General features: G+C 35.1%; 2 protein-coding genes across 6 annotated transcripts; one reads left to right on the plus strand and one right to left on the minus strand.

The window, feature by feature from the left end:
* Positions 1–5: 5 nt before the first annotated feature.
* Positions 6–4,908, minus strand: LOC114729270 (T-complex protein 1 subunit gamma-like; the record flags this gene model as incomplete). Its single annotated transcript, XM_028916257.1, is given in 14 exon segments — positions 6–71; positions 168–272; positions 420–545; positions 626–1,059; positions 1,062–1,287; positions 1,871–1,944; positions 2,592–2,663; positions 2,752–2,820; positions 2,942–3,011; positions 3,102–3,169; positions 3,527–3,599; positions 4,089–4,150; positions 4,357–4,485; positions 4,758–4,908. Coding segments are annotated over 13 exon segments (1,470 nt in total), but the record flags the coding sequence as incomplete, so codon positions are not given.
* Positions 4,909–11,475: 6,567 nt separating this feature from the next.
* LOC114729280 (uncharacterized) lies at positions 11,476–24,141 on the plus strand. Of its 5 annotated transcripts, none has more exons than XM_028916276.1 (22): positions 11,476–12,099; positions 13,010–13,072; positions 14,741–14,861; positions 14,937–15,078; positions 15,171–15,270; positions 15,345–15,422; positions 15,517–15,576; positions 15,692–15,796; positions 15,980–16,090; positions 17,064–17,105; positions 17,304–17,417; positions 17,503–17,684; positions 19,055–19,344; positions 19,436–19,551; positions 19,661–19,703; positions 19,786–19,877; positions 20,191–20,239; positions 20,927–20,997; positions 21,123–21,242; positions 22,003–22,103; positions 22,842–22,893; positions 23,754–24,141. In XM_028916276.1, exons 1-22 carry the CDS (start codon positions 11,923–11,925, stop codon positions 23,802–23,804), a joined length of 2,280 nt encoding a protein of 759 aa, XP_028772109.1. In that variant the 5' UTR covers positions 11,476–11,922; the 3' UTR covers positions 23,805–24,141. The 5 variants fall into 5 exon arrangements, with proteins under 5 accessions (XP_028772109.1, XP_028772115.1, XP_028772098.1 ...); XM_028916282.1 differs by having other exon boundaries at positions 17,304–17,393; positions 19,430–19,551; XM_028916265.1 differs by having other exon boundaries at positions 11,477–12,099; positions 19,430–19,551.
* Positions 24,142–24,767: the final 626 nt, after the last annotated feature.

A 24,767-nucleotide genomic window follows, 5' to 3' on the forward strand; every position in this document is an offset into this window, starting at 1 on the left:
CGCTCTTTCATGTCAGCGATGGCACCAGTATTTCCATCAATGCCAATCCATGCATTCTCTCCATTTGCATGCTACAAGTTCCCAACACCAAAATCAAAATTAAATATTGGGGCCCCGGGGGGGGGGGGGGGAAGCACAATAGCATAAGCAAATATTTCTGGTCTTACTTTTCCTTGCAGTGCAGTCATGGTCCGAATCACATTTACCCCACAATTTTGTGCTAGAGTACGGGGTATGGCCTCAAACGCAATGGCAGCAGCTTCATAAGGCCACTGTCAGCAAGAATCATAGCAGTCAGGACTCATGGCCCAAAGGATATCAATTAAAATATTTTGTTAAAAAAAAAGAGAGGGGAAAACAAGAGAAGTGCTCCATATGAAGTGGTCCTCAAATAGAAGAAACGGCAATGTCACATTCACCTTCTCTATGCCCTCGATGGATGAACTCTTCTGCTTCAAAGCTGCTGATACAGTCAACTCCGTAGCCCCACCTCCAGGAACAAGCTTTGGATTTTTTATAATGTTCCTTGCAACAGACATAGCATCCTGGCATGAAAACAAGCTTCAGAAAGCAGTGATGTGAAAAAATGCATGCCCTCAGATCATGTATCAGACAATAAGCTTACCTGGAGGTTTCTTTCAACTTCATTTAAGAGATCCTTACTGGCACCCCTTAAAAGTACAGTACAAGCTTTAGGGTCTTTGCAATCAACAATAAATGCGAAAAACTCATCTCCAATTTTCTTAACTTCAAATAACCCAGCACCAGTCCCAACATCAGACTCCTGCAATTCATCTGGTCTGTTCACAATAACAGCACCGCATGCCTTTGCAATTCTATTATTATCAGTTTTCCTCAGCCTCCTGATTGCGCTGACTCCATGCTTACTCAGATAATGACATGCCAAATCACTAAGTCCCTTCTCCGTAACAACCAAGTCTGGTTTAAACTTCAATATCTGCATGCACATCTCCTCGATGTATTCTTCTTCCATCTTCAACAAGATGTTCCAGTCTTCTTCCCTGAGCAGCTCAGCATTTGTTTGGTTTTCACCCTTTTATACTCAAGGGGGCAATCCAAAAGGATGATTCGCGGGTTAACAATCTTTCTCCTCATTTTGCCAGGGGCAACCACATCTTTGTTTATCATGACTCCCTTAAGAACTCTAGAATCCTCCAGCTGCCCGCCAGGGACCTTTTCAACTTTAATATAATTTTTTATATCCACATCTCTCAAACCTTGGCCAAGATCAACACCTACTGTTGTGGTAGCATCAATGGCTAAATCCTGCAATTTTCCCCAAATATAAGGCAAATTCCATGATTTTGCAGACTCCTAGCAGTTATTTGCACTCATGATAGCACATAGGTTTTTATCTCATTTACTTGAATAGAAACAACAAAACTGATGAAGAACAAGAAAATCTGCTAAACAATGATCACTTGGCAGAACTATTTGCTAGATGCACATGCGTCAGCAATTTAGGTGGGAAAAAATTGCATCTATAGATGCAAAGCTCTGAAGCTTTACCAGCTCCAGAAATATGGAGGTAAAATCATAGCACCAAAAGTTACAGATGATATAGATGTAAAACCTTATTGACTTATTACATGCTAAAATCACAATATAAACCAGAAACAAGCAAGTCAAATTCATTAAGAGAAGGGAAAGGGGGAAACAGTTGACCATATGACCCACCGCAACTCTTAAGAATTGTGCCTCTTTAATCAAAGGTTTATACAAGATCCACGTGTCAGAACTTAAAAGAAAAGGAAAAAGAAAGGCAAAAAAGAACAACTTTCTTGACCAAAAGAAGATGAAAGAGCAAAAACCAGCTTGAAAATCTAGCCCAAGGAGACATGTTACTCACAGCAATTAAATCTCCAAATTGACTAGTGAATTTGGTACCTATGCAGCTCTTCACTAGGCCAAGCACTGTACCTCCTGCAGCATGATTCATCAATAGCATGTAAACTTCAAGGCAGTGAAAAAAAATTTCCACAAAAAAGAGGTATCTCACGGATGAAATCAAAGTACTTTTATTTTAAAGCAAGAAAATGCACATAAATCCTTACGTATTAAACACACAAGGATAAACAGGCTACAAACATAAACAAAATTCAAAAGTGTGACAGGCTCTATAAAGCAACTTCCTCTAGTGGAAAGGGGCAGGAGCACAACACTGACAATTACATGCCATTGATTCACAGCAGCGAGTTATACTGTAAAGATTCATCTAGATTTACTGATTTAGACTTCAAGTTGCAGGGAGTCATGAACAGACCACACCTATGATCATAACCAACAAGAAGTAACTCAACTGTAATTTTCACTCCATATCCTTGCCGGTTTATGGCCAAATTAGTACAAGTTGCACTAGGATTTGAGTTGAACCAATTCAAGTTTCAATACAATGGGTCCTAAAATAAAATCCATCTGAGTTCAGCACTACTTAAGCATCTTACTCATGCATCACTTTGGCTACCACAAGACAGGGAGTTTAGGATTGAAAAAGCTTGACAAAATACAAACTATACAAAACCAATATGAGGAAGAAACAATCTTATGATAAAAATAGCAATTAAACTTACGATCCTTGGTATCAATGGGCATGGCAATTTTGTCAAGCACAGCAATAGCATCCTCGAGAGCTCTGTTATAAGCTGTCCATTACATAATTATGTAAGTCATCACTTGTCAAATACGATCTCAGAGACTTCCGCAAAAGAACCACTAATGAACACTGCTTACCTCGGCAAATGACTGTAGGATGATAATTTTTGTCAATGAATGCTTCAGCGACATGGAGCATCTCGCCAGCTATAAAAGCAATTTCATTAAAATGATAAAAGAACAATGAATAATACTGAATAGGTCCACAAGAGGTATAGTCTAGATGATAATTCATAAAAAGATTAAACTAAACACAGTTAAAACATACCAAGAATGATGACAGATGTTGTTCCATCTCCTACTTCTTCATCTTGGGTGCGACTTAACTCAATCATAGACTAAGCAATTCCAACAAAAAAACAATATCAGAAAGTTTCAAACCATGAGTGCAAATATCAACAAAGTGAAGCAAGAGATATAAATCATGCCTTAGCAGCTGGGTGAGCAAGATCTAATTCACGCAAGATAGCATTTCCATCATTTGTCACCACAATTCCTGTAAATTAAAAAAAAAAAAGTAGACGAAGAAGAAATGGCAGACCTCAGTTCCGTTGGATTAGTTTAAAGCACAAACTACACTGGTAAGACAGTCTTAAAATGCAGCTTCCAACATAACCTAAACTACGGAAAGGCAATTAAAGTTTATAGAGCTCCAACATAGGGCTAAAAACACTAAATAAGTCAAGAAAGTGCTCGGTTAATTACGAATTACTTCAGTATACTATAACCGACAAAGGTACCACTTTCTCAAGCATTGAAGGCATAAATCATGCTGCCCTAAGAAGAGATGCAATACACACAAGTTCTCAATTACCCGTAAATTCCAACGTGATAAAAAAATAAAAACCCTAACCTCCACTGGCATCAAGTAGCATTTTTAACATGGACCTGGGTCCCAAGGTTGTACGAATTATGTCAGCAACAGCCTGGAAAGAATTATAAATACATTCACAGCATTAAATTACAATGACCAGAGAGTGTAGGCCGGAATAAACTACATGATAGAGGCCAAATCTGTTGACAATTCAAAATTTTCAAGCAAATATAAATTATTTATCATTGGAAGATCAAGTATTACACTATCCGGAAATACCATAACAAAGGCAAAGAATGTCCATGAAAAGAAGCAAGGAAATAAAACCATGTACAAACTTTGAAATCACACTTAACTAACATGTAAAGTTCACATCAATCATTGAAGAATGTCCAGAACCTATAAAAAATTATCAACTAAAACTCTAGAAATCTTTTTCATTACATGACCTTTATACCCTAATGTAACAAAAATATCAAACATATTTTCCAACCAACAAGACTTCAGCCTTCAAAGAGTACCATTACAAAGTAAGACTGCCAATAGTGGGGGCAGTAGAGCACAGGAAAACCCAAATCTGGAAGTGATAAGAAATTGTTACCTTCGATGCCTGAATATTAGCATGTTGCACCTTGCTTCCAGACTCCCGTTTCAAAGAGTCCTCTGTCCATTTTCAAGAGTTACTAGATGAGCAAAATAGAGTAATAAACGATCGAACAAAATTGAATACACAACAAGTGATGGCATTGGTGCATTGCTTCCAATAACAATCCAAACAACATGAAACAAATTTTGAATAGATCAATCGATGGCACTTGACGGTCAATATCCTCATCAATCCACGATATACAGAGAAAGCAATAACTCACTGAGCACTAGAACCGGGGCGTGCATGATTTCTCAGATATGAGATACTGCTGGCAACTCGCCGACGCAAAACTAAACCCTGAAGCACTAAAGAAGCTCCTTGGTGACTTGAGGTGCACGCTGCTCACCAACTAAAAAGATTAGCAAGTGGTTAGAACTCAAATATTTCCATAAACAGAGAACCCAGTTATCAACTGGAGTAAACTCAGTCATTAGCCGAGCATGATCCAGAAAAGCGCTAAACAGGCATGACTTCAAAACCCAAACGCCCCTCTTCCCTCCAAGGCTCGAATGAAGATGGAAGGGAGCGGGGGAGGCCGCTGCGAGCAGCGCCGTGGGACGGGGAAGTGCAGCGAGCGACCAAAACCTTTAACGCACGGGTTAAAATGGAAATGGCAGTTACCTGATGCTGGTCAGAGAATGGACGGTGGCGCGGTGACCGGAGTAGGGTGGTTGAGATCCCAGAGGCAGGAGGGCGAGCTAGGGCTGATCAGAGAATGTAAAAGCGAAATGCCTCCAGTTGAGCAGCAAAGAGGCTTCTGTTCCGCCAAAATGCGCGAGAAAACCCTCGAACACTTTGCCGGCTTCTTTTGTTTCTTAGATTTTCATTTTTCAAATAAACAAATATTATTTAAAGTTGCAATTTAACCTTTATAACCTTGCCTTCTCTTTTCCAGAAAAGAATAACAACACGGGGACATAAACCACAGGTAAATTTCTGTTTTAACCCTCCTGGGCGCTTCAGCTCCAAAAAAAAAAAAAAACTCTTCTGGGCGCTTGGTGTCTTTTCATGCCGCTGTCTAAAGGCTTTTTTAACAGGGTAGGGTTCGAACTCAATTTGCCCTATTGCTGTTATACATAGCCACAAACTATGTGTCCATTCTTTTTAACCATGCTAATCTGAGACCAGAAAAAGAATATCAAATGCACACAAAATTTAAAATCAACTCAAAATATCTCTTAAAGCCTTTTTCACATGCTACGCTTGTATAAGAACGTTGGAAGCATGAAAAAGTTTTTCTCAAATAAAGGTTGGCACTCAAAAGGGAGTAGATGGTGGCAGTAGCACTTGCAAAAAGACGATCAATCCGAGTCACGTTCTATGAATGTTATCTTTAAGAACTATTTCACAACCACCATGAATGTTATTTTTAAGAGCTATTTCGTAACCACCGGCAGACAAGAAAGTGGTACTCCCTATAATTAAATGGACTCTTCCTATAAGAACAGGGCAAATAGAACAACAGAAGATTAAAAAAACTCAGCTAGGTAGAAGAAATTTTATAAAAAGGAGTAGGTATGCATGAAAGCTCAAGTGCGAGATGCATAAGGGTAATTAAGGCATGGGAGCATGCACAAAAACTCAAGTGTGAGATGCATAAGGGGATTAAGGCTTGTTAATATTAGTTTAAAACAAAATCTGTTGTGGCATTTGCCTTTGGTGGCTCATAGTCATATGCACGAGATTCTCCTTCTCTTCTAGGCCCATTCATTAGCCTAAGAACACAAGCTAGTATTAAATGGACTTGTACTTCCACACTTTTGAGTAATATAGGACTTGTTCTTTTTGACACCCACGCTATGTCTCCAGTAGTAAATTGGATATTTTTTAAAAAACTTTTGCCAACCCAAACAAAAAAATAGAACACTGAAATAATGAAACCTGAGCAATAGATAAAGAAAATGAATTTTGACAGGACACTTCAAAAAGATGAAAGAGATAAACACGCCGAGACTTGTATTACGTCTGCATGTTAAGTGAGAATATATTAGAGCACCCCTTTAAAATTTGAGTTTGTTAACGCATTAAGGTGGTGTTTGGATGAAATCAAATCATAATTTGGAAAACAGCTTCTACAGAATAGATTTTGTGAAGAAAAAATTTTGTGAAAAAGTAATTCTGATAAAATGAAAGTATTTGGATAATTGTTATCAGAAGCACTTTTTATATGTGCAAATTACTAAAAAGAGCACGAGTTAATATGATAATTATATAAAAAATAGATTTTATAATATATTTTAATTTGAAAGAATAAAACTGTTAATAATATATTTTTTACCAACATAATTAATAATATATAAGATAATATAATTAATAATTAATATGTGTATATATATTGATAAAATATAAGATTAAATATGTTTATGGAAAAATAACTGAGGGGTGTTAAAGTCATATTACGGTTAGGAGATACTCTGACAGGCACAATCGTACTCTCCAATTTGACTGGGAAGCATAATATATTCACTTCTTCTGAAAACATGGTTTTGAGCTCAGAACCATGATTTGTTTATTTTTCCCCTTGTTTGACAAATTTTTAAAACTATGGTTTCGGATGTTTGCCAAAAGGGATGTTTGGATGGAAATGAACCCATAGTTTTAAAAATGATTTTATAATATACAAAGTAAATATATGAAAGAGCTTACTTTGTTTTGCCAAATAGTGTTTTTGAGATAATTTTACAGTTTCCCAAACACCCCCAAATAGGCCCTAAGTAGCAAAATTAACATGTCAACATTTTTCCAAAAACGTTGTAAAAATTTGAAGTGAGCTTCACACGTCAAGTGAAGTGGTTAACCTTGACATCTTGAGTGCAATGTATATAGTTTAAAGGCAAGACTTCTAGAAATTCATTAAAATGCATCAATAACAAACATTCCATAGGGAAATTTTTTCAATGCAAGATCACTCTCCTACTGTCAAAATTTTATTATTAAGTACTAAATGTAAGTATCTTTTTTGGTAGGGATCTAAACTTTGATTTACTATATTACGGGGGGCTAACCCTTCTATTAAATTATTACGGGAGAATTACTCTAAGATCCAATAAAAGAAAATAATTACCAAAAAGTATTACAATAACCTAATAACATGTATTGACAAGTTTGAGGATAAAAAAATAACAATAAGTTTCAACAACTCACTCAGTTACCTTTTATCCAGGTTTTTGAGTAACTACCTTTCTTTTTTACGGTCTCCCACTAATTCTCCCAATAATTATTGATTGAAGTTGCAGAAAAACTACTCAAACTTTAGAAATGAGCTTCATAACATCTGTCTCGGTCTCAAATGGACCAGTTTGGGCGTCCGCTGCCAAATAAAAAAAGGCACTAAATGAAGCGACAACACAAAAGAGTAAGTGCCTTTTTTTTTTTTTTTGCGCAGACAAACATTAATGTCAAACTCTAACTTAATACTCCATCCGTCTCTTATTATAAGATTCATTTTTTAATAGATTTGTATTTTTTTATAAGACCTCTTTTGAATTTGTCTGAACATTTAATGTATTATTACCAATTTTGCCCTTAATTTAATGTATTTAATACATTCTTTTTCTTCATTTATCTGCTATTACTCTTTCAAATTTACCCATTTATATAAAATGGTATATTTGGAAAAACAATTACATTTGCTATACATTAATTACTTTTAACTAGTTTTAACTGTTTAAGGAATCACGCAATTTAGTTAAAAGGATCTTATAATAAGGGATGGAGTAATATCTCATTAAAGCTTGATGAGACGATGTTATTACCGACACACCTTGCCGCTAACAATGTTTATATGCCTTTCATCACTGAATAGTGCCTTAAAAAATATGGTGCATTAACCTAAAAATTACTGTTGGGAAAAAAAATTACTCTTATCAAAAGACAAAAAGATACTAACAACAACAAAAAGAAAAAAAAAATCTATGAGAAGTCTTCATTTTAGTGGCTTGGATTCATTAACATAGGCTTAACGCGCATCTCCGAGTCTCTTGGAAAACTCACAATTATAGTCACCAATGCCAAACATTGAAGGCCTATGATTATCTGCATATGGTATTTCTACGATTCTAAATATAAGACTTATTTTATAATATAAATTATATTACAAAAGATATCTTATATTTAGAATTGAAGTAGTAACATTTATAACAATTCCATGTATTATCTGAGTAGCATGCTACCATGCAAATAATTTTTTAAACTGTTTACTGCAATATATGAAAATATTTTCTTATTAGCTATACTTAAAAAGTCATTCATGTTATCAAACTTAATCGTGGCGTCAGCATTATTCAATTTCAAGCATTCTTTATGTAATTAAAAGAATACACACGGAAAAATTAATGATTATGCTAGCGTTTTTTTATTGCTAAATATCAGTGTATTGAGTTTAACTTGAAATGTATGTATTTGTTAAATACAAGACATTTAATGATCTATTTTGTCTTTCATATTTATTATTTTTTAAAATAGATCTAATCACCTTATAAAACTAATATTACATGGGATACGATGGTTAAGTATAAAATGTTGAATTTGAGTTCGTGTGAATATAAAAGGTATATTTAAAAGACCCACGTCAATTGAAGCTGGCAACTGGTAAAAAAAAAAAAAAAGAATCTGACAATACCTGAATACCACCGGATCAAATAATCATGCCAAACAACTTGAGGCATTCTTAACTAGGTTTTAAAACACATTGATTTTAATCATTGAAAGGAAATAAATGAGTGTTTAGATAAAAATCAAACCATAGTTTCAAAAATGTTTTTACGGTTTATAAAGTAAATATGTGGAGAAATTTGTTTCGTTTTACAGAAAAATACTCTTGAAAAGGATTTTTCAATGTTGCTAAACACCCCTAAATAATATAAAGACAATGGATCTGAGCGGCCAAGCCAAGGAATATGCAAATGGGGAAAAATATAAAGCTCGACAATAGATTTTTTTTTTTGGCCAATTGGAGACGTGGATTGTACTTCACTCCATGATAAGTGATCAATATAATTCCCCCCATTCTTTTCACAAAAGCTGACTTACTGGAAGAATAGAATGGAAACAGAAATGGAATTATAATTGAAACAAAAGAATACAGAGTTTTTATGTTTACCACAAAAAATCTAAAAAACTAGTCAGTCATAAAACTTGTAAATAGTTCTGGTCAAAAAATTAAAACTTGTAAATAGTGAAATCATTTTAAAAAAGTGTTTCTATGACAAAACTACTCTCACATACTTACTTTATAACATTATGATTTAATTTTCACCAAAGATTAATTGATTGATATTTAGAGGTTAAGCGTGAGAACTAAGATAAAATATTGGTTTTGCTGGCAAAAAAAATCCTAAAAAATTATTATTGAATTTCAAAATTTCAAATCAATATAAGTCACTGTATTTGTAATGAAAATGACTTCACTTAAAAAGCAAAAGATAATACTACCTCCGGTCCTAATTATAAGATCCAGTTGACTAATTTGAGGAGATTAAGAAAAGAAATTAAGTTAGTTATTTGTAATAAATAAGTGTTGTCTTTCCTAAAATATCCTTACTAATCAACTATATTGGCTAGAATTATAATTATTAGAAGGACTATTTTGAAAAAAATGCATAAATATGAGAGATAAAGTAGATAGGGGTCTTATATTTAGGACCAAAATAAAAGTCAAACAGGGTCTTATATTAAGGACCGGAGGTAGTATATTTTTATAGTAATTCTTAATTTGAAATTTTGAAATTCAATGGTTATTTTAATTTTTTTTTCAAACACACGTTGTTTTGAAATTTAACTTGATTCCATGATTCCTTCAACGCGCGCACACTTGACTATGGGGGTGTTTGGCAAAACCAAAACCTAAGTTTCAGAATCACTTTTCCGCAAAACGAAGTAACCTCCTCCACATATTTACTTCGTAATCCGTAAAAACACTTTTGAAACCATGGTTTGGTTTCTATCCAAACACCATCTATATCTGAATATATAATACAAGCCACGGAGGCATTGTTGCCTCATCCATCTTCATTATTATTATTAAAATAAAATATATTAATAATTCTTTTATTTTTTTATCAAAATTATAGAATCCTTCCATCTATTCCAAAAACTTATATAATCCTTCTTCAAAATTAAAAATACATCTCATACAAGTTTCCACACACACACACATTACTTGGGATTCTATCTCTATGCTCTATCCATGTCCATTTAATATAAAAAGTATTCAGACATTTATATTTGCAAAAAAAAATTTATACAACAAAAAAATTCTGACACATATTTTTCCAACCCCAAATATAAAACTAATTTTATAGTACAATTTGTACTATAAAATAGTTTTTATATTTAGGACCGGAGGAGGAGTACTTTCAAACTTTCTAATATGTTATACATTTATTAATTTTAACTATATTATGAAATCTTATAATTTTAGTTTTAGTCTTTTATTACGTTTATTAAAACTTATTTATTTACGTTTTCTAAATAGCTCAGAAATATTTCACACTCATCCTTTTATTCATAATATAGTATGAATATGAATGATGTCAGTTTAACAAATTATATAAATTATTTTTAAATTTTAAACATATTTTTTACAAACATTTATAAATATATATAGTTACCTATATATCCATTTAAAGAATTAACCACATTCCTAATCAAATTTTTTATGTCGAAGGTAACTAAATTACTTACATTTTTATTCAAATGTAATAAAATTAAACAAACTAAATAACTATTTGCAAAAAGAGTAAATAAAATTAAGAAAATGAAAAATAAAACTCTAAGTTTTTTTTTCAATTTTTTTCGACAAAATTAAGGATCCTGTATGGTGAAGGATAAATTAGAAAATAAAATTTATTCTACTATAAAATTTAACTAAAGTATATCGTGTTAAATATTTTTATAGGAGTTGATAATTTGGATTCTAATGCATCTTTTCAAAAAATAGAGGGAAGTGCAAGGAGTTTAAAAAAATAACACTTGTCCGATACTAAATTTAAGACATATTTTTTAGTATAAAATTATATTAAAAAATGGGTATTACGTTTGGATCACATGAGTAATTATCATTACCAATATTATTATTAATTCATCCCTTTTATTTGCAAGCTTTTGTCCTCATATTGCAGGTTAGCTTTCGATTGTTCCCATTTCTTCATTATTTTTCCACCTTCCAATTATTTTGGTTTGCATCTCTTAATTTTGGCGGAAAGAAAGGCGTGGATTATTAAAAAGACAAAAATGACGCTGATTTAAAAAGTTAATATACAGATAAAAAACCAAGCTCGGCGACTAACACGGCACACGACCAGAACGTCGTCATTTGCATCGTCTCCGGTGGAGCTTCTTCGGAAACCTCGCACAACAGGGAAAGATCTTACACAACGTATTCCGCGCACAGAACCAAGATCTGCTGTCGGGACCTGGAAGAGGGTCGACTCTGCAACGTTCTAACCCCTTTCATGCGAACCAAAAGGGGCCTTAATATATCGATTCCTCTCCTGGAAATCCCAGTTCCATTTTGTTTTCGTTTTTGGTTGAATTATCAGCTCTCTTATATTTTTCCCAATCTCCGATTGATTGCTTTAGCTCCGGTTTGCGTTTGACTGATGCAAGTGTGAGAAGGATAGTAACAGGATTCGGTCAAGTAGTGGTGAGTATTATAGTGAGTGAAAGATGATGAATGGGCATTCGTAGACCCAGAAGTGGTATTTATTTGGGCTGAAAGAGTTGTGGCTGATCAATTTGCGTGAGCTACTGGCGGGTTACTGCTGGAGGCTTTTAGGAGAAGGGTATGGAAAATGGTTATGATGCGAAGTTGGCCGAGAAATTCTCAGGCCTGGGTGTTAATCAGCATATTCAGCAACATGATCAACCGCGGGATCAGATTAGCCCCACTTCTAGCAACAACGACAGCTTGTATCAAGTCATGAAGGCCGTTGAAGCGGCGGAGGCCACCATTAAGCAGCAGGTACTTCCATTTCAACATATGTTCTATTTAAGATTTTTGATCTTGTTCGTCATTATTTGAACATAAAAAGGCTTTACAATTTGCTGAGGATGCTTGCTTATAAACCTTTGATTTTTAGTTTCATAATTGATGTGCACGTATTTAATCATGTCTTGCATTATTGGAGTTGGTTGGCTCGGTAATGCTGGCAGTCCTGCTAAAAGTAGCATGGAAATGGATTTTTAGAGGATACGTGGGTGGGGGACTTACTTTTCATTGAACTTTTGTTCAATAGACGCTGGAGAGCTTTTGCCGGAGATCAAAGCGTTTGGAGTATTTTATGTAGATAGCGGGTTGTGTATGATAAATAGCCTTGGTAGTCCATCCTCTTCTTTTTCTTTCCCACTTTTTCTTTGATGACTGTTTTCACCCAGGGGCTTCGAGTCCTCATTGCTCCCTTCGCTCATTCACTCTTGTTTTTCAAGTTACGTGAAATGATTTTCTACGGTGCAATGAGACTGGATGCTGTCATCTTTATTATTTGGGTACTATGTCTTTTTAACTCTTATCCACCTGTGAAATAATTCCCATTTCATTGGAAGAGGTCTCCTTTGGTGTGTATAATGGTAGTGAATGGAAAGAAAATTGAAATATAAGTGTGTTTTTGTGGATGAGAAATGTTTTCTTCTTTTGTGTCACTGGATAAAAAATATTGAAAATTTCATGTTTATGATTGAGCAGTGATAACAATTATAAATAACATTGCATATCGTGCATTTTATTTAATGGAAAGATATTCTCTGCCCAACGAAATGGAGCCAAACTTGCACGCTTATGCAAAAACGGTTTACTTTGTGCCATAAACGGTGCTATCTAATGGTCAAGTCCTTTTGGAGTAAATACTGAGGCTGCAACACGTTGCTTTTGGCAGGTGGAAGAGAATAACCGGCTTAAGTCTGAGCTTCAAAGAAAAATGCAGGAACTTGAAAAATATGTAAGTGTTGCTCTAGATTACTTGCGTATCAGTTATGTACGGTTTGGCTAAAATTTTTACAAGTGATGGTTGGCTGTTTTCAGTTTTCTTGGAAAACTTTAGATTGTGTACCCTTTATTCCTTTTCTAGTTGAATGAAAACTGTATTCAAAATGAGCAAGCTTGGCCTAGTCCATGAAGTAAATCTAAAAATTCAGCAGGTTGGGCTAGCTCCATGCCATCCCAGATTCCCAAGTGATTTCAGAGAGTGCTGTGCGTTAGGTGCACTCGCTGGTAAAAATAATAAAACAGATGTATGTAGCAATTATTAAACTATTTTTAATTTAATTATTTGCTAAATATGTGAAATATCTTAGACAAAGATAGAAACTGTCAAACATTTTGAAATATCTTATTTATTGACAGGGGTGATAGACTGACTCACTCTAATCAATTACCTTTCTTCTTGGGGAAATCTTTTGTGAGAAAGTTTCGGCATATTGGTTCGGCTAATGCAGTGTTGTTTGTCCACCTCTTTGGTGGGTCGGACAGGGTTGAGCTCTCTTTATACAACGGCTCTCATTTTATGAGCCCAATATGATGGTCTCAAACCATTTTAACATCTTTTTACGGGAGCTCCATGTAGAGCAAGGATTTTACATTTAGGATATACATTCTGGATTATAGAAGCGAAAGATTTCATACTTATTCAACGTGCCAATGGGTTTATCCTCTCTGTTTGTGTACTTGTATTCTGATAGGAATCCATAAGGTGCCAGAACCCCACTATTGCCTTTAGGCAAGAAGGGCGGGCAAGTGCTAGCTCGAGTGAATTTAGGCTCCTAAATAGGGGGGGGGGGAAAGAGAGAGAGCTGAAAATATGCTTTATAAAGGAACAATAGATGAACATAAATGTTAGAACAATCGAAACATTATTTAATTGAAGTTTAGAATGATGAAAAGTTTTTAAGAGAGAAGGTTTGGCTGAATTCTGAAAGCTTAACAGTGTATGTGTTATTGGGCAGAGTTTTATGGGTTTTCCTATGTTTAATGCGTAGCCTGACAGCTAGGTGTTACTGGGTGGGTTTTTAGAGCTCTGTGTAAGAAAAATGTTCCCTGTTTTCTTTCTTAAAAAAAAAAAATGTTATATTTATTGTATCTCTATTATTATTACTCAATAGTAATGATCTTTTATTGATTTCCTAAAGCAAGGGGCAAAACAAATATTTTTGTCCAGAAATTCACTTTTTGCCCTTCTGTTTCATTTTCCATCATTCCATTCTACATACCAGTCGACCCCTTTGGAGCATGTGCCATATTTAAGCAGATGGAGTCAATAAATTTTGTGCTTTTTATGCAAAGTAAACACTTCTGCTTCTGGGATCTCTTTTTGAAATTTTGTCTGATTTGGCTGAACAGTTTATCCTTATGATGATTACGTGGGGCCAATCTCCGCACCCCCCACTTTTTTTCCTTTCGGTTTTGTTAAAAGAAGACAAAGGAGAAAAGAAAAATATCCTGCATAACAATGAATTAAAATTTTCCTTAAGAGGACCCTTCATATGCCTTTGTACTTCCCTTCTATTCTACAGACTTTCCCTTTTATTAATCATAAAGGAAATTTCTCCTTGAGAGTGTCAATAAAAAGGAAACAACAATCTCAGCCGTGCATGTCTTCTGTTTTTGACAGAAGCAAGATGAGTCAACGGATCGAGGACCTCGATCTGTTGCCCCATGGGATGAGCAGAGTCCAGGATCTTATGAAGCTCGTCAGTCATTTGTGCCATTAGGAAATCAAGATCTACTTAAGGGTATGGCTATGTCTTGCCTAGTTGATGTAACTTGTATCCTAGTCGTCCAGTATCTAAAACATTAAGATGATGCAGCCAGAGGCAATGCAGAAATTCATTATGAAAACAGTAAATCAAATGGGACATTCAGAGTCCACCCAAATGAACAGCTATATGCTGATAATAATGGCCCCTCTCTGTCGTCTCCGTTATCTGCAAGGTCAATCTCTCCGAGTAGGTATTTTTCTGTTCATATCCTCATGTCTTCATTCTGCCCAGGTATTATCAAAGAAGAACTTATATCTGTAGAAAACTGTGTTTTTTCTGTAGGCATAAAATAGAAGGGGACTATGATTCACGAATTAATTCTTCTGGACAAGGGTTGATGCCAATGGCTGAAATGAATAATCCTAATACCCTATGGAAGCAGGTACTGTCATAGCTCTAAAAGTCTCATCTTTTATCTGAGAATGATATTTATGGCGTATGTTTATATCTATTTAGGATATTGCCATAAAGATTCGTGAACATGAAGAAGAGATCATGCAATTAAGGAAACATCTTGCAGACTATTCCATAAAGGTAAAGGATATACATATTCTTAAAGCTTGTGATAATAAATATTGTTTTCTGTCCATATCATCTCGTCAGTGATTAATCGTTATTTTTATGATAGGAAGCACAGATACGCAATGAAAAGTATGTTTTGGAAAAGCGCATTGCATATATGCGCCTGGTAAGGATGATATTATTTGATGTCCATATTTAATCTCATAAGAATTATTGATTTCCTTCCTCTTCCTGAGTTTTAATTTGAATTGTGCTGTTAATTTTCTTAATCATGCCACTAGGCCTTTGATCAGCAGCAACAAGATCTAGTAGATGCGGCATCAAAAGCTTTATCATACAGACAGGACATAATTGAAGAAAATATTCGTCTTACATATGCGCTGCAGGTGTTTTTCCCCCCTACATATCTTCATATTATTGGTGCATGTTAAATTGTGCATGCGATAGTTTGGTTGAACAATATGTGTTATTTTTTTTTATTGCATTTCAGTTTGGTGTCACCTTCTGTTGGCTCTTTATGAACAGTTGGAAACTTGGAACAATTTTTTAGTTCTCTTTTCTTCTGTCAGGATGCACATCAAGAAAGATCAACATTTGTTTCGTCCTTGCTGCCTCTTCTGGCTGAATACTCCCTTCAGCCCCCTGTTCCTGATGCCCAATCAATTGTTAGCAATGTCAAGGTCAACCTTGTTCTGCTTCCCTTTATTTGAAATATTGCTTCTATCTTGTTTATAGGTATTTGAGTTGTCACTTGTATAAAATGTTCTTCACGTCTACTTATTTCAACATTTTCATGTGTCCTCCTTCCATTTGTGGATTTGTCAAAGACAATAAATGTGGTTATAGGATTGGAATTTTGAAATATAGTTCTTTTTTCTCATAGCTTTAAATGTCTCTTAAGAACTACTTATTCTTACAATAGAAGAGAATATATGGGATTGAGGGAGAATACTGCAGGATTATTTGAATATATGCTTTTTCTTCTGGATTCTGATTTCATTGTCTTTAAAGGGATACTCATAATTGATATTCAATGGCATGTCATTGTTCAAGGCAAATCTTTTATCTTTGTTGTTTACACACCTTTCTTTTGATTTAAACATCGGGAGTAGGGTATTGGTAAAGCAGCATGGACAGGGTTTGAAATTAACATTAGGGCATTAATCTCACATAATTTTGTGTTATGTTATTAGGACTTTACTTGACCATTGGTACAAAAAGGTTGACTCGTATTCCTGACACCAATGAATACTTTTAGGGTTTGTAAGTCTTGCCCGTGGTCCATTGTCCATAAGTACATTCTTTGAATTTTCTGATTTCGCTTAGTTAAGAATTGAGATTTGATTTAAAATTATGGGGACCAGGTATAGGGACTAAAAGAATATTTTATTTTTTTAAAGTTTGGAGATCTTGTTGGCGTTAACTAAAAATTGCATTAGAAATTTGTTGGCTCTTATGTTCTTTGTAGTAGAATCTAAAAAAATTCTACCAAATTGAGTGCCCTTCTTTTCTCAAGTTGTTGATTTTGTTATCTTTTAAATTTTAATCTGTTGGATTGTGGGATATATGTGCGCATGATTGTCTTTTTATATATTTAGTTCCGAAATTTAAACTCATGTGCATGGTTTTATAATAAATTCTTCTTCTTGGCAGGTTCTGTTTAAACATTTACAGGAAAAACTTCTTCTCACTGAGGTATGTTTGGCAGACACTCGGTATGATTTGAATTCCTGTGGGCAATATTAGGATAATAGATTGGACTTTTGGTTGATTTGTTAGAAATGATACTAAAGATTACAAGAACTATGATCTTGTAAAAATCCTGAGATTTGTGGCATTTCCCTTTTTTGCCAGCATAATGGTTTTATTAACCATGTCAATTCTTCATTACAGTCAAAGCTAAAAGAGTCACAATATCAACTAGTGCCTTTGCGTTCTGATATGAGCCAATCAAATTTTGCTTCACAGTCCCCATCTCATTCGGTTGGTGCAGCATTGGCAACTTCAGTATGCTCATTTTGTCAATTTGTCGCTTTCTCTTATTATGCAGTTAGCTATTATAAAATTCTAAGTTGTTGCATTTTTTTGTTAGAATAAAGATGGACTTGAACTGGTTCCGCAGCCCATGTATTCCCAAGTGACGCCTCCGGTCTCTGTTGATGGTCAGACTGGAGCTGATTGGGATATATTGGGTCGCCATCAGAGTGGCTTGGGTGGCATGGCGAAGAATATGGATGCTGATGTATTAGGGAGATATTCACCTCTTGCTAGCAGGTGAGCCTGGTCAAATGGAGACTGCTACTCTGAACTGAATGTATTGGTGGGTTCTATTTTCATGGAGTCTCTGTTAAAGTGGTCCTGATCATTTGACATGTGGATAAGCCTTACATGTTAAATTTATTTGAGACCATGTTTGGTTCTATCCAAAACAGATGGGAGAATCTATGAAGTAAATATGGAAATTATTGTCTCCACCATGTTCTGTGTAATATAACACTTAAGATTAACATTTTTTAATTGTCTCATTTCCTGGTGAGTTTGTATTCAATTTAGAACTTCAGTTTTCATTGAAAACGTGTTCCATGTAGATTTTAGCATCTCATTTCCTTATGAATACTTAAAGAGTTATCATTTTTGGAGATAGTCTGTTGGCATCTCCATCGCTTTTGCTTCTGTGATGCTGATTTGCTAAAGCAGTCGGTTCTCAGGAAGTTTTTTTTGGGCCTATAGAATGCAATTTTTTTATGCATGTAAGATATGATGAGGTACTAAACAAGTATTGAAATAGCTTGGCCGTATTTCGTGGTACCTTTTGGTGGTTTTTTGCAGGCTGTTATTAAGGTTTGTATGTAAAATAAAACTGCATTCAATACTTTGTTTTGGTTTCTGTCTTACAATCTTGACTATTTGAAACACCCTTGCTGTTTTGTGGTTTTTGACATTTATTAATTCTGAGATACAAGAATAATTGATGTGGTTTCTGATGGGCTTGATAGCAATGGGCCTAGTCTTAGTTATTTGAAGGTTGTGAGGGTGTGTGTGTGAGAGAGAGATAGAAAGTTGTAGCAGGCTAGTGGTGAGGAATATATATATATGCGTGTGTGTGGGGGGTAGTTGTTTAGAGAGTAGGCTCAGGTAATTGTATCTATTTGGAGCGCCTAGTACTCTCACATTGCTTGAGTTGGTGTGCCTTTTCTGCTATTTTCTTTGTTATTTTCGGGGTGGACTTGCGCTCTGCCTGATTGTAGCTAATTTGAATACTATTTGGGACTGAGTTCCATGAGTTTCTCTCTTGTTCTTTCTGTTGAGCTGCTCCTCTATTGGTTCCTTCAGTTAAAGCCATTTGCTATATTAAGGGTGTGGTCTGATGAACATTTTTAGTTTTGTAAAATTCTAACCTGTAATGATTTATGATTAAAGAATATATACATTTTTTTGGTTTATAAATGTCTTGATTTTCAATTTACAATATATCCAAAGATTTGGTCTTTGATAGAGTTCAATGATGTCGTGCGATTTGTATAGCCGACTCCACCTAACAGGATAAGGCTTTGTTGTTGTTGTATAAATGTCTTGAGTTGATTGTAAAGAAGCACATTTGTAAAGAAGCACATTTGTGTACAATTGTATTGGCTATTTGACAGGACATCTAGCCATGATGCTCCTACCCAGCTTGGAGTTACTCAAGGTGGTGCTCATCCTACACATTATGGAGAGGAAACAACTAACAAACAGGTTACATTTCGTGATCCTGTGAGTAATAGTGAAGTGGATGATACTGATGGGGGTGGAAATCAGAATGAGAGAGAAACTTCTGCTAACTGGAGTTCAGGCAACTCTCCTTATACAGCTGCTGCTGACAATCCCAGTTCCTCTTATTCTCCTTATCATCTACCACCAGTCCTTGAAGAACCTTCCTCGTCATTTTCTGAGGGTAAGAAGTGATTTTTTTTTTAATTTTAATTACTTGTTAAAGAACTAATGTTGTCTATATCACATTGAACAAATGCATTATGCAGCTGCAGATGATGATCCGCTACCAGCTATAGATGGTCTTCAAATTTCAGGAGAAGCCTTTCCAGGAAGGGAACTTCAGGCATGCGGATTTTCTATCAATGGCACCACTAGTTGTAACTTTGAGGTGCATTTTATCCCTCTCCAATTTGAAGCTTGTTTCCTTTTATTACCTAATGCATTTTCATGTTCTATAACTGTTGTGCTTACTTGGCCTTTTCTTGTTGGATTGTCAGTGGATAAGGCATATGGAAGATGGATCTGTTAATTATATTGATGGTATTTTCTAGTTCTAGAGTATGTTTTTTTGCTCCTTCCTAACGTTAATGCCTGAATCATTAATCTTGGGTCCTAAATATAGGGGCAAAGCAACCCAACTATCTTGTCACTGCTGACGATGTTGACACCTACCTTGCCATTGAAGTTCAGCCTCTGGACAACAGAAAGCGCAAGGTAGTTTTCTTAATGGAGGCAATTATATTATCAGTATTGTATGGAAAAAGATACCTGAATGTTGACAGCTGCATGATATATCATCTTCTTAACATTGAAATATAGGTTTTTAAGATTGTGACTTCGATCATAATGTTGTTTGATCTTATAGTTCCGCCTATAAAATTGATTAGAATCTACCACAAAATCTATATGGAAATAAGTACTTTGTCAAGTTAATTTGATTGATTCTGGATATTTCAATTATGGTTGTCCCTTTTTTTTCTAAAAAAAATTTTAATAACTAAATTGCCTGCATTCTTTGTGATTGTAGGGAGAACCTGTGAAGGTTTTTGCTAATGATACAAAAAAGATCACTTGTGGTGAGTACTTTGCGGTGATTTGGTGTTTCTTGAAGTCTAGCACTACCCTAAATATATTCAAATTGCTTCAGTGTGCAAGATGTGAGGTAGATCTGGGTGTAGAGCACTACCCTTAAAGTTTTTGACATCTTTAGTATATAAAAGGTTTACTTTTCTACATTGGCAAGTTATAAATGGGCTTGTGAAGTGGTGTGTGCTTAGCATTGATCTTGTTCTTGGAGGGCATGTCTTGCTGTCAAAGTTGTTGAACAATGGGAATGATGAGTCAACGAACTTCCTGGCTTTCAGAGGCAAATGTTTATTGATATAGAGAAATTTTTTTCCGAAATTGTGTGCATTTATTTCATTCTCTCTGAAAGGATATCATGGTCCCTTTGGGGATATCTGATAAAATTGGAAGATACTGAAGGGATCTCATGATTAAAAGAACTAGCACAATGCAACTTTAAGGCAACAAAGGAGAATTAGACAATATCGTAACAACCAAAACACAATCAATAATTTCCAATCATGTAATCTGTAGGATATCTGACAGACTCCCTTGAAGCAATCTAACAAGGACAAGCACCAACAGGAAGCCAAAAGAAAAATCTAAACCAGCTAATCTGCTTTGGATGTCATATCTTGATTTCAGTTCTGTGACATTGCCTTTCTTAATAATTTATTGAGCTATTATATTCTTTTCAGACCCTGAAATGCAGAACTGCATTGAGACGACCCTTTATAGTGGACTGGCGTCATATAAAGTTTCTCTTGCGGTAATTCAATGATAGCAGTTACTTATTTAAGTTTCCTTTGTCTATCTATGCAAAAAAAATTATTTTACTATTCTCTAACGAAAAAGCTCAAACTGTTTTGAAAAAATTCTGGATTGCTTGTACAGACTGGATATCTGGATATATGGGAACCAGCTACTCTGACCATTAAGAGGGAAGGGTACAGTATCAAATGCAGTGGACCAAGTGGAGCTGTAGCTGCAGAAAAATTCTCTTCATCTATCAGAGTATGTCTCCTTATTACTATATACTGAGTTTGTGAAAACATTTTGGTCAACTGGTATTTAAGTTATTGATTCATCTGTGAAATACAAATTTGTAGTTGGCTATTAGTAATTGTTCATTTTGATGATCCAAATAGTTGGAAATTTATTAAAGAGAAATTTATGATTTATATGGAATTTTCAAAATATGTGTTAGTTATAATATGTTTTAACTTGAGACTTATTGTAACCTAACTGAAAATTTTCATGGGTTAATCTTATTGATCAGAGAACTTTTGCTTGATATGAAGAAGGGGAGGACGATTTATTATGAAACATATCAGGCACTTGTATTCTAACTACCTTAATTTGAAACTAACTAAAAAGAGCAGCAACCTCAGAAGACAACTACTCCAATATGCCACCTTAATAGTCATGCTATGAAGCATAGTCATTCGTGCTCTTCTACTTCCAACAAATAATCAACAATGGTTGATCCTCTCATGCCAACATCCCTCAGTTTAAGGCTGCTAGTTCTAGGTGGAAATTAAATTGGGTTGCAGCTTGGCAGGAGCTGATGATGTTGAAGGGTATAAAATTGAGAAGTCCAGTTATAATGTAAAAGATACTAGTGAGCTGTTCTGGTAAATGAAAGCTAACCAACTCTGTTGCTAGGTGTTGTAGGGAGCTCTTACTAAATTGCTTTTTCTATTACGTGCATGTTTATGATACATTATCCTTGATGGTTGGCTAATTTCGTTATCTTTTCTTTTTCCTTTTGTAGGTTGTCATTCCTTATGGACATGTTTCAGCATTTGCAATCATTGGTTCTAGTGGCGTTGAGCATCTATTACGGGCTGAAAACAGCCCAACAGATGTCAGTGGGTAAGCGAAACTTCATATAGTTTATCTTGTATGCCATCCGCACCAAAAAGGAATCTAGGTGGCGTATTTTTTGGTTATGTTTAATGCGAAGTATTTCAGTATGGTCTAGAATTATGATTCTTCCTGTTCCTGAATATCCACTTCATAGTTGTGTGTTGTCTCTGCATTTATGCCTTCCAAAATGAAAAAGATGTATCATACGTTTTATGTATCTGAAACCTTTCTTTCTGAAGGTTGGAAATGCAATTTTTGTTTGAGAATAGGAAATTACCTTCAAAAGATATCGTTTAAATGCTGCTTATTTTTTCTTTATGTAATAGATGGCCCATTTCCGTCCTGACTTGGCAACAGTGGCCTACCTTTTGAGCGGACGCTCTGTTGTTAAAAACATTTTAATATTCTTTGCCAACAGTGGCCTATCTTTTGAGCTGACGCTCTTGCTAAAAACCATTTCAATATTCTTTGACAATAATGGGAAGAATCTGAATAAGTTTGCCCTCACTTTCTGTCAACAAACCTTTGATATATTGTGCTATTTACAGGGGATTTGAAGTTGTCGTCCTTTTTTCAATTCCTCGGCAAGAAAATAGTTTTCTTTATTCTTTTTCCCCCAGGAAAAATTAAGTTCCTGATAATGGTTGTGGATATAATGTGGATTTTCTTGATATTTGTTTGTTGATATTAAATGTTCATTGGTTTCTACTTTTGATATTTTGTATTTCGTTGCTCCTTCTGCAGTTGGAGAGACACTATTGTGCTCACCTTGAGATTGTTCATCCTACGGGTACATGTTAAGCGCTCTTTTACACTTTGAGCTGTTGCTTCGTATTTCAGTTTGTTATGACTTGTAAAATAATCCTCAATCTGTTACTTTGTTTAAATTAGTATCAGAGACACCCCTGCACTCATGACTAAGACCAAATAAGAAATGTGAGATGGAAAGAATTGGTTTGTCAACGTTGTTCAACTTTCCCTCCCAGTGATTGTTACTTCGTTACTATGTGTCCACATTACAAAATTTGCATCGGAGGAACCATTTTATATTGCCTAAATTTGAATCTAAGCTTTGCGAGGATGATGCTGACTTATCATGTCTTGAGTTATAGTTTGGGTATCAATGCCAGTATTGTGGTTTTTATTTCTGGCAAACCATAAATCATCAAAGCTCAGAGTAGATTTTAATTGTTATTGTCTAGGGTATCTTGGAAATTATTTGGACTATAGGGCAATGTTTGGTATGCGGATTAGTGTATTATTCTAAAAGGGAAATAGGTAAGTGCACTGTGTGCTCTCCTGTTTTCTTTCTAGAGAACACTTTTTCCTTCACATATCAAATGTTGCATAAATCTCTTGCTCTATTGGTATTGAGGCGTACTCTCGTACATCAACTTAGTGCATTTACGATTTTATATTCAGAATACCCGACGTGACCTTAGAAAAGAATAGCATATATATTGCCTTGGTACATAAATAATACTCCTCCGGTCTTAAATAAGATTTTTTTTATGCTACAAAAGGGGTCTTATATTTAGGACCGGAGGAATATTATTATTAATATATGTTTGCCAGATTATTGGGACATGGATTTAGCTTCAAATATTAAACAGTAACTGAAATGACCTGGGTTTTGATCTTTCTGTGCTTCTGCAGGCTGGGGAGAAAAGGAGGGGAAAGAAGAAGGGTTTATTCTTTAACAAGTAAGGGAAAACCAACTGCTTTGTACACAGTTTCAGGTGTCGGGGGAATAATATAGGAAGGATGGGCACAGGAAGTAGTGGATTTTGTTTGCAATCTAAATTATTGCCTTTTCCTTTGTATTATTTTAAAGGGTAGGCTTCAGCTTGAAATGTAATCTTCTGTGTGCAGTTACACCATTTGCCATATTTTCCAGTTTTTTCCCCCCTCATCTTGTAAATCAATTTTTTGCTTTGCGTTCTGGTACTGTCATTGGTTTGTGCATATCTTTGTGCGCATAAGCCTTGTTGGATCCTTTAAATTAATTTTCAATTTTGATGATCTATCCAATTCTTGGGACTCACTTATAATGTGCAAGATTCTAAGGAACTTGAGGTATACAAATTCGTGGGACCCCATAACTACGCTATAAGGCCTCGGGTGTTATGCCTCCCGTGTTAAAGGAATTGGGGCATCTTAAGTTCTCATGGTTACATTATCCTCATTGGAATCGGAGATATGTAGTCTGACAAATTTAATGTGGTATGTCAAAGATCTCTGTGCTAGGATGCGGTTATCTGCATACATATCCTATTTTCGATCATCAGTGTATTTAAAACTTAAGTACAAGAAGGTTCTAAACTTTGTGTATATTGAATATAATGAGTTTGAGGGAGTATGTGTATAAAAGATCTGAACTGTACTGTCAATGATTAATGAATACTCAGAATTTCTAGATCATGGTAAGTCTGGGAGCGCATACAAACAGGAAGGACTCCTATCCAAGATGATAATACTGAGAAGCTCCACCGTATGGTTCTAGTGTGACGATAACGGAGAAGCGGACGGAGAAAACAGATCAGTTATTAAAGCAAGAGCTGGGTGGTTCATTAAGAGTCCAGAGTTAAAGCATGATTAGAGACTCTTGAACTTGCTGCTTCCTCGGAGTTGTCTAGAATTTTGCTGATTAGTGCTCATTTGTTTCAGTGA

The sequence above is a fragment of the Neltuma alba genome, unplaced genomic scaffold, assembly GCF_004799145.2.
Source record: "Neltuma alba isolate B1F8T4 unplaced genomic scaffold, ASM479914v2 tig00002463_pilon, whole genome shotgun sequence".
Taxonomy (NCBI): Eukaryota; Viridiplantae; Streptophyta; class Magnoliopsida; order Fabales; family Fabaceae; genus Neltuma; species Neltuma alba.